The 10687-nt window shown below is 41.9% G+C and overlaps 2 protein-coding genes across 2 annotated transcripts in view; one reads left to right on the top strand and one right to left on the bottom strand.

The window, feature by feature from the left end:
• smim7 (small integral membrane protein 7) overlaps nt 1-388 on the bottom strand; it is a 5204-nt gene extending 4816 nt beyond the window's left edge. The window contains exons 1-3 of the mRNA XM_013910112.1: nt 310-388; nt 50-88; nt 10-17 (exon numbers count right to left, since the gene is read on the bottom strand). Coding sequence (XP_013765566.1) covers nt 10-17; nt 50-88; nt 310-335 — 73 coding nt within the window. The 5' untranslated portion in view covers nt 336-388. The remainder of the gene's footprint in view (nt 1-9; nt 18-49; nt 89-309) is intronic.
• Nucleotides 389-1344: 956 nt separating this feature from the next.
• Nucleotides 1345-8334, top strand: tmem38a (transmembrane protein 38A). The gene is made up of 6 exons (XM_005730258.2): nt 1345-1727; nt 4789-4945; nt 5216-5400; nt 6279-6366; nt 6908-7025; nt 7625-8334. Exons 1-6 carry the CDS (start codon nt 1604-1606, stop codon nt 7829-7831), a joined length of 879 nt encoding a protein of 292 aa, XP_005730315.1. The 5' UTR covers nt 1345-1603; the 3' UTR covers nt 7832-8334.
• Nucleotides 8335-10687: the final 2353 nt, after the last annotated feature.

The following is a 10687-nucleotide window of genomic DNA, read 5'->3' on the forward strand; positions in this document are numbered from 1 at the left end:
TCTGCTAACACACAAACCTAAAATAATGACTGAGTACAATACTCACAGCTTGAAGTTCAGCACAGCCCCTGCGTTCACCAGTAAAGTCCTGCAGAGCACAAACACGGAGAGTTTGGTTGTCAGCTCAGCAGCGTATTAGCTGCTGAGCTGGCATTAGCACCAAGCTAGTTAGCTTGTCATTTTACGCCACACACGGCTGACTGACTAACACAAAATTACACAGCGACACATAAAGACACATATAGAACTGATTATCTCAATACAAGATGTGATTCCGTGTGACATCTGCCACACGACTCGATAAATTACCCGAATATCAACAGATCCCCGATCATCTTGATCAAATCACATCAGAAGCGCCCCACTTCCGCGTTCGGCACGTAATCAGAAATGTGACCAATACAAATCCGGTATCCAGAGAAATACGAAGTGTTGTTATTCCCCGGGTTAGACTGTAAGGTGCAACCTTACCAAACACTGATCGTCTGCCAAAATTGATTTTCAATGTTTTAGTGTATTTTTATGTGTAATGTCTTATGTGTAAATAGACTTTGGTGAACAGGATTTATAAAGAGGTTATAAAGAGATTTATAAGCACTCAAGCAGTTTAAAAACGACCACGCACAGTTAGCCAATTAAAATATGTTTATAGAACTGTTGTTGTATTTGTTGAAAATTTTCTGCTGCCCTCTACCTCAGATCTCTCTTTAAAAAGACATTTTTGACGTAATTGTGACCTTTTATCTGGGCAAGTAAGAGATATATAAAAGCCACTTTGCCAAAAACTGATTGCAGCTTCTACCTTGTGACAGGTATGTGTGTTATTGTTTTTTCTGTTCCTTCCTAGTGAGATAAATAATTTCTTTGGTAGCTCTCGAACTTCGTAGGTTCTTTTGGGTGTTTTTGTTTTGGTGAAAGGAGCTTTTTTTCGCATGTCTTTGGCTCCCCTTTTTGGAGAGAGTAAGCACTACATCCATTATCGTGTGAATTTAAAGCAAATACAGAGAATAATAAATTAAAAACCATTAAAAAAAATACATACTTGAAATCTTGATTTACTTATTAGTGTTATTACGTTTACCTCGACATCTCTGCACTCCCGATGAGTGTGAACAATGTTGGGATTAATTAAAGCATCATCTGGCCGTGAGTCAGAACGGCTCCAGGATCAGATCAGGATTGTGGGTGTTTTCATGAACGAGTGAATAAATATTTGTTGATATGAAGCTTTGACGCTTTATTTTTATATATTTAAGTTCCCTCCTGCTGTGTCTCAGAGCTGCAGTAAACCCCCAGCAGCGTCTTATGGCTCGGCTGAGCGACGATCTCGATGAAGACAGCAGAGCGAGCCTTTTGTTTTTCAGCTGAAGCGCCTGAAAGGTCGCCTAAAAAAGCGGAGCAGCTGGCACTGAGCGCAGATGATGATGACGATATGCAGAGGCCGTGGAGATGAGTGGTATTAATAGGAGGGCTTGAGTGTCACAGGCTTTCACAGTCGAGACCAGGGGGGCTTTCTGTGGCGGACAGTCGGCGGAGCGGGTTTTGGGGGGTCTTCCAGACTGCGCAGTCGGAATAAAACAGAAACGCAGCTCAGACCGGCAACATGGACGTGCTGGCAGTTCTTAATTTGGGCGATATTGCCCAAGCTTTCTCCAAAATGGGAATGTTTCCTGTGTTTGATCTGGCTTACTACATCGTGTCCATCCTCTACCTCAAATATGAGCCAGGTGAGTGTGCTTGACACTTTTCTGCTTATTATTCATGTCATAAATATGTTAGAAAATAAGTCTGCGTGCTGTTTGTGCAACAGTCCACAGGCTGTTAAGTAAAATATATCCAGAATAGTACGTTTTATACACCTGTGACTGGAATTTAACCAGGAAGTAACGAATGAGGCGAGAAAGTCTATGATTTGCATGATGTGTAATTTCATTGTGAACAGAAGGCTTTATTTGTATTACATTTAGCTCACACTTTGCCTAAATACCCTTACAAGGACTTTCTCTTGCAGTTATCTGTATAGTCCTTATAAAGAATGACCTGTTACATAAACTCCAGCAGCAGCTCTGCAGCTCTGCTTTGCTTTATGTGAGGGAATGTGTGTTGCTGCAGCAGCCTGACCTCCTTTAGGAAATCACTGGAGTAGATTAAACCCCCCAGCTTTGGTTAAAGCCCATTTTTTCCATTAAGATTTAACTCCTTTGAGTAACAGAGCCCGAGGAGGATGAAACCTGAGGCCTGTGCATACCAGTGACTTAAGCAATAAATAGAAGGGCCTGAAATAGACGGTCAGTAGGACCTCCAGAGCCAACTCCCCCGCCACCTTTGCTGCACACTTGTCCCTGGGAATGTGTGCGTGTATTCTTTAAAATAACACATTCGCCTCTCCACAGAGTAAAACACGCACTGTGATATTGATATGATGGTTTGGTCTTGTTGGTAGGTTTCATCCTTGATGAAAGGAGCACAAAATGCATCTCACCCTCATAATAAGTTTAAAAAGAAGCCCGCCATGCCCATCGAGCCCATTTAAAACTGTTTGCACAGCATGATCAGAACAAACGCATCATCTCTCACATTTTCCTCAGCTGGAGGAGTCACTCGTCACATAAGCACAGCTGTAGGCCACTTGGAAGCCTGTTTTAGACTAACAACTTGGATAAAGTTAATCGATATAAATGTTTTTATCAAGTTTAGTGAAGTCAGCATGTTGTTAAAAGTCTGTTGTTGGGGGACCAAAGTTTTATATGTATGCTGTATAAGGTAGATCAGGGAATCTCCCAGCTGGCTCAGGGTCAAGATGTACTGGCCAAAAGACTGCAATGTGTGGAGTAAACGAACATACTGCAAAAACGTAAAAGGCAGCCAGAACAGAGGGACTGCAGTTTGTGTGTATTTTAAAGTTAGAAAGTACCAGCCAGCACGAATCAGGCCGACTTCAACTGTAAAGCTTGCCTTGTTTTCATGCATGCAATTTCACAGTCAAATGAGTCCTGCTGTGGCTGCCACAATATCACATTTATCCTGCACACGTCTGTGCTTAAAATTGCACCAGAACTTTGAGCTTTTTTCTTTTTTCGGTTTATGTGACAGGAGAAAGGAGAGAGAAGTGTAGGGTCAAAGGTCATGAGTGGCCTGTCAAAGTTGCATACAGGAGAGGCCAGTGAGCAGGATGTATTTATAGGGCAGTATTTCTCAGGATCAGGTCGCCTTCAAATTGAGGAACGGTTGAACCGCTACACCCCCACCCACCTGTTGGTGGAGATTTGCACTCTCATCTCGACTTACTGTAACAATGCTGTAACGCCGTCGAGGCTCTGTCCCGCACGAAATGTGCGTACAGTCTCAAAACTGACATGTAACCTTTTGTGTGGTCACACGTTTGCAATTTTTCCACTTTTGTATTTCTTACTTATAGCTGCATCTGTTTTCTTGTTGCACCTCCTGCGTGCATGCCATGTCTAACTTCCTTTTCTTCTTTGAAATCATTTGGGCACCTAGTTTTGCTTTTGTCCTGTTGCTTCACCAGCTTCATCAGCTGTAGCACAACATGAAGCAGAAACATTTTTAGCTGCAGCGTCCTGAACACTGGACACTGATTTAGAAAATGTGGAAAACTTATGACGGTGTCAGTTCGCAGAGTTTTAAAGTTTAATTGGCGCCTGCCTTGCTGTTACTCACATGGATACAACACGTAAGTCCACAACATGACTGTTTGTCATGCAGGCTTTCTTTGTAGCATCTTTTAAGATATATGCATCCAGTATATTACAAAGAGCCGCTCTAGTCTGTATCCTTAAGCAAAGCAGCCATGTGTCAACTCAAAAGTGACTGTAGTTATCCTGAGTCAACATTGACTGATGATAAAGATGTGTACTATCAGGGCGTGACCTGGAATGATAAACTGGGTGTGCACAAAGATACAGCACACACGGGATCCACTGATATTAGCATTTGCAGGCTGCTGGTAACAGTTAGGTCTGCAGGAGCTGGCAGAAATGATCAAAGATTAATATAGTTAATAAGTTAACATTCTGCCCAAAGTGCTGACTTTAATTAATTTAATTATATGCACATTTTACATAAGGAATCAGGAATCTGCTCACATGACATTTATTTGACTGGTATGCATTCGGTTTATACTAAGCACATTTTCCTCTATTTGAATAAATAAACCTTTGATTTTATACCTTTCAGTGGTGTTTTACTCAAAGTTATTGTTTCATATTGACTGAGGGTAAAAACTCTGAGTGTTTTAGAGGAGCAGGGGGTGGTCCAACACAGCCTCCACGTTTTTCTCACTTGACAATTATAACAAGTATTATTGTCAAGGACTTTTTGCAAAGCATTTGATAGATCAATCAACTGATCAATCAACATCATTTTATTACATTTAGAAACAGATAAAAAAGGATAAATAATGACTGTATTTTTTTTTACCACCACCAGGAGTCACCAAAGTTGAATAATTTTCCTCTTTTTCTAAAGAAAACTATTGACTTCCAATCAAATATATAAACTGTTTGTAGATAAATCACCTGACTGATCCTATAGTTACTTTAGTTGGTGAGTTGCTTAAGTTTTGGAGGATTTTGTTAAGTTTTTCTGTTTGTATAATCTTGGAGAAAACAGAAGAATGCGCAGCATCTGACTCTTTAATAAAAGCACAGAACACAACATCATCATCATCATCATCAGCTTCATGCGCACACTGAGAGCACTCATTGACCAGCTGCTGTGATGTTTGGATCTTCACACCCTTCTGACAGCTCGTCCTCTGTGTTGCAGGCTCGGTGGAAGTTTCTCGCAGGAGTCCTGTGGCCTCCTGGCTCTGCGCCATGCTCTACTGCTTTGGTAGTTACATCCTGGCAGACATCATGCTTGGAAGCAGCCCCGTCGACTATTTCCAGCACAACAGCCACATCCTGCTGGCCTCAGCTGTCTGGTGAGAAAACCCCCAGAACCAGTTTGCTCATCACTCGTGTTTTTATTTAACTTTCAAGATGACATTTATGATACAAAGATCTGTCTCTTCCATTAGACATCAAGGATAATGAGTTAAAGTTGCAGCGTGGTCAGGAAACCAAACGCACACAATGGATTTATCCACTTATTTTATTCACAGGGAGGAGATTTATATGTAACAGGAATAAAAAAGTAATGTTTTATGTTTGTTGAGGAATAAACTCACAAAGGTTGTCAATCTCAATTGCAGGTACCTCCTCTTTTACTGCCCGCTGAACCTCTTCTACAAATGTGTGAGTTTCTTGCCCATCAAGCTGGTGTTGGTCGCCCTGAAGGAAGTTGTGCGCACTCGTAAGATCGCCGCAGGGGTTCACCACGCCCACCACGCCTACCACCACGGCTTCTTCATCATGGTGATCGTTGGATATGTCAAAGGTCGGTGTGACTGGGCTTTTGGTGCGTGTATAGTCCCTAAATCACCAATGTTTACATTGTGATGGAAAGGTGATCATGCTTGTGAGGAACAAACTAGTCTGTAAGTGAGTCGTGGCAACTGCCAACTCTTCGGTACTAATTTAGTGACGCATACATAGATACACATACTCGATGCATCTACAGTCTTTGTTACTGTGGCTGTTGGATCATCAGTCGCATGATTTAAACATGCATTAGTTGTACTTGTGCTTGCCTCTGTGGATGGATTACCACCAAGGCAACTGTGCCTTGAAAACTCCAGGCTCAAGTGGTTTTCACTAATGTGATAAATAATTCACTCAGAACTAAATGTCCAGTGTAACAGGATCATAGCTAGGATTGTGTTTTGTGGTTAACCGTAATGTGGGCCGCTTTCCGAGCCAACCTTTGGATCCTGTGTGGAAACAGAGATTTATTATGTGTTTAAAAAGGGTCAGGAAACTATTTCAGTAGATAAACTGTGCACAGTCTGAAGAAGAGGTTCCAGCAACTCCTTTTTTTTTGTTGTATTTTTTGTAATATCCAATCACAGCTGCCCAACAGCTAGAAAAGCTGCGTATCAAATGTTAGGTGTGGGTTCATTCTGGTCTAACTTCTTTTCCAGACATGAACCTGCCAAAGAAAGAAAGAAGCAAAGCCTGACAGATGCGGTTGTGCAAAACGTTAAACCGCATTTCTACTTTGGCTCTTTATCATGAAAGCCTCCTGTCCCAGTTACAATAAGGAGGCCCTGCAGGTGTCCTTGTTGAAAATGGGCATAAGAAGCTGAAGTCAGATAAGAGCAGTGACTCACAACATAGACTTTTTTTAAATCCTCCTTTCTATTTTTATCCTCACAGGATCTGGAGTGGCTCTCATGTCCAATTTTGAGCAGCTGCTGCGTGGTGTGTGGAGACCCGAGACCAACGAGATCCTCAACATGTCATTGTAAGTCTGGGGGGGAAATACAAAGATCAGTGTCTCCTCAAACACAAAACCTAAAGCTGAACTGCACATAACGCTGAGTTTGCTAAAGTCATTCGTGTGGCGCTCTAAACATGTTCTGACTTCTGGTGCCCTCTGGTGGTGGGACCTAAAAAGGACACTCTAAACACCATGGTTCCATGGTGAGTGGGTAACCTGTTTGCTTTACATGTAAAATACCCCCCACTTTAGACACAAACTGAGACTTAGGAGTCACAAGGTAGTGTAGTCCTAGTGACTTCCCCAAGCCTGAATGAAAATGCAGTCAGGGCGTAAAACCTGTGCCAAATCAAAAATGTGCTCCAATCTGCTGAGGTGACCCCTCGTGAAATAACGTAACAGCAGAAAGCACCCACTTACACAGTGTCAAATAAGAGTTGAATTCAAATTAAATAGCAGGCTTTGCGCCAGCCTCCACTCCAGCCCTTTTTGCTCTCTGTTTTTGCTGCCAGCATTCGTTTTACCACCAGTTTGTGTTTTTTTTTTTGTTTTTTTCTCTCTACAGCCCAACCAAAGCCAGCCTCTACGGTGCCATCCTCTTCACCATGCAGGAGGCCCACTGGCTGCCAGTGTCCAAGAGCACCCTTATCCTCATCTTCACCCTCTTCATGGCCACAAGCAAGGTACGATCAGCAATTCAATGACTGAACTCAGAACCATCCACCTCTGTGAACACATCTGCACTGTGTCAAAACACTCTCTTTTGCTTCGTTGGACTGATGAAACATGTTTTGTACTACACAAATCAGGGTTTATGGGAAATACACAACTAACCTGTTGGTTTTAATGTGAAATACATTGAATGTAAGTGTTATTATCACAGGAGATCTTTTACCTGTAACATCAAGTGTATCATATTTGAAACACTTAACCTTTGGCACACTTAATCAGTGTGATAAATTGCGCAATACATTTTTAACCAGCCAAAGTAAAACAAATTAAATCTAAAATTAAAATTTTTTCGTATTATGTGGTTAGTTTTTTCCGTTGGAACTTTTCACTTAATAATTCTGAAACATAAAACTCTAAGGCTGCTTTATTGCTGAACTTAAAGAAACAAAATAACACCAACTAGGCACAATGAAGGAACACAAAGCAAGAGGGAGAACCCGACAAAGAACAGAAGCAAACTGAGGGTTTAAATAAACAACATAGATTACTGAAGAGCGGAAACACCGGGGGAACACTGAACAGAATTTATCAGACTGTTCTCTCCTCTCAGGTGGTGATGACCGCCCGGCACTCTCACGGCTCCCCCTTTGCTCTCATTGAGTCCTGGATCTGCCACCTGCTGTTCGGCTCTCCTCTGGCTGGTGGTGAGGAGGACCACCATCATCCTCCTCCTGCAGGTGCTCCATCTTCACCTCTCAAGACCAAGGAGGATCTGAGCGAAGGTGCTCGCAAGAGGAAGGTCAAGAAAGCTGAGTAGAGCGCCGTGCTGCACTGCCGAAACGATCGGACTTCCCATTCCTTTCTAAGACGAGGGGCAGTTTGATGATGTTTGATGTTTTGCCAAGTGAGAGCCTTTCTATTAGAGCAACATGGTGCTTTCGACATTTGACATCACCCGAGGACTCTGTAAATACCACAGCAAAAGCTTCACACCCAACCTGGACCTTTGAAACCTATTTATTTATGTGTCTGTGAACATCTGCATCTGTGCAACACTGTGTGGCGATCCACGGTCAGGGGCTGCAGCGTGCCCTTAGGACAGCTTTCGTTTCTCATCAGTAGTTGTTACCAGGAGCAGGTGGTTTTTATTTAGTTCACCAATTCTTATTTTCATGAAGGAAACAGCAGAAAATGTTAATTAATTTGACTCTTAATCTGAAATTCTAATGTGAATAAAGCATTATGTGAAAGAACACGGATGATTTTTACACTGAAATGAAAGCAAATTAATATCTTTCAATAAAATCAGGAGAAACATGGTGTCTGTTTCGTGTCTGTGCCATTCGTATCCTCTTAATGCACAAGTGGATCTGCATGTTCTGACTCTAATAATGACCATGAAATCCATCTATCTTATCCAGGTCTGGTGGCAGGTGGAGACACCATCACACACTAAACCATAACCGTAACCCAAACTGTAGCCCAGTAACCCTAACCTTAACCACAATCACAACCTAACCCCAAACCCTAACCAGTCCCTTTTTGTATTTTTTTCCTAAATGGCCATCAGCAGGATTTTTTTTCCCCAAGTTGTAAAGCTACGACAAAATAACAATGAACTTGGTCAGATGCAATGTTGATCCACGAACAACACAAGGACATCAGCTGTATCATCCTGGGTCTATCACAGGTCCTCCGCTTGGAAGGACACACCCAGATCACCCTGGAGACATCCTAGGTGTTCAGGTGATCCCTCTGAAAAAAAGAAAACCAAAGGACCAGGGTTACTGGGATTGATCCCAGAGCCAGGCCCGTGGAGGGAGCCTGAAAGAGAGTCTCTGGTAGAAGAGGCCTCAGCCCATGTGGCCTGCCCTGGGGGTCTGATCCCTGGCTGTTGAAGCTAGCTTGAGGGACAAAATGTACTTCAGTTTATTTAATGGGACATGAAACTAACGACTGAGCCCATAAAACTGTCCATGAAGTGTTTACTGAGATCAGACAGCAAGGGTTTTAGATGCAGATATATTTTACTGCCAGCAGATGAGGCACTTAGACATCGGCTTCACTTTTCTGGAAGCTACATCCATCTTTTTACCCATTTTAGGCTTTCGATGTTACATATGTAAGGATGTGACACAGTCAGGCTTCAAGTAAACTGTCCTCAGCATATATTTTGAAATAACACAGTATACAATGAAATGGTCTTTTTACTATGAAAGGGAATTTCCTCTCTGGTGGCAAAGCCCCATAGACAACTGTACAAGTGATCAACTCCCAGATCAACTCGAGCTTTAAGACTGCAATTGACTCGACTATAGAAGGTTTCAGAAGCTCTGCCCTAAGCAGGGGCCGGTCCATGTCGAATTTTGGGAATTCTAATTCAGAGGTACACCCTGTTTCTCCATGTTAAGCTTTTTTGTGCTACAGCGTGGTGCAAAAGCCAGTTTTCATTACTATTATTCCTTACCTTAGTTCTCATCATTTAAAGACATGTCCAGGGCCAAAATATAATTCTTTTTACATGCAGTATTGGCACTCAGTTGATATTATGTAACCCTGAAGCTGCTGGAAGGTTAAAAAAAGAAACAAACAAACCCAAAAAAACAAGAAAGAGAAAACAGAAAAGGGCAGAGGTGAACCTCGAGTCATGTCCTCAGAAACTGAGAAGCCCCCTGATGTGTTCACAAACTGTTGTAGCATAGGCAGCAAACCATCACTAATGAAGTTTGCAGGAGGTTGTTCCACTCGGCTTTTAACCCTAACATTCCTCACATTCCTAAAGATCAGAGACGTAAAATATCTGCTCGATGCATTTTCTATCTATCTGTCTGATTTCTCACACATACAGACTAGAACAAGCAAGCATTCGTATTGTGCTTTGACTGTATGGATGTAACTTTGACTGCTGTCAGCTTTTAAGTTGATCTGGAGCAAAACATCCAACATCTGCTGATCTCATTACTGACAACTACCGGTAACCCTACTGCAGGAGTAAAACAACTCTGACAGTCATCAGTGAAAATAATACAGTTCCTGTAGACGTAGCTGATGTCATTGCTCGTAATTATTAATGATGAAAGTGTTGGTGTTTTATTCTGCACGTGCTTCCATGTATTAGGATTGATTGCTAGCTTTTAATCTCATCTGCAGACCATTAGAGGTGTCTGTGTAAGTGCTACAGATTAAAATGGTACTGTGAGTAAATGTGCTGATATGGTGACAGCCTGGGGTGTTCTGTGGGGAGATTACATGTTTGATCACCGTACTGAAATATGAAAATGGATGGAAATTTTAATTTCCTAATAATTTAACTGATCTTGGTGTTTTTTCTTTGGAAAGTTTCTTTCATTTTGTTCTAATCACAGTTTAAACAAAGCTTGAAAAAACATTCTTGACCTTTTTTGTAATGGAGCAATCCACAAAAGTGCTTCAGTACATCTGCTCATTTCTTTTCATTGTACTCATTAGGTGGTTAGTTGAACCTTGGATCCTTGGATATTCTAGAAACATTCAGCCATTTAAGGAATAATCAACACAGAAATCCAAAAGCAGCAGCCAAACAACCCTCGAAACACTTTCTTCAGCATCTTTACTTGTGTCGTTTTGGAGTGACGTGACCAAAAAACACAGCAAGTAATGCCGCTGTTACACCGCATTGTGGGGGTGTATTTTG

This window comes from Pundamilia nyererei, unplaced genomic scaffold (assembly GCF_000239375.1).
Source record: "Pundamilia nyererei isolate P.nyererei 1_Seehausen unplaced genomic scaffold, PunNye1.0 scaffold00036, whole genome shotgun sequence".
Lineage (NCBI taxonomy): Eukaryota > Metazoa > Chordata > Actinopteri > Cichliformes > Cichlidae > Pundamilia > Pundamilia nyererei.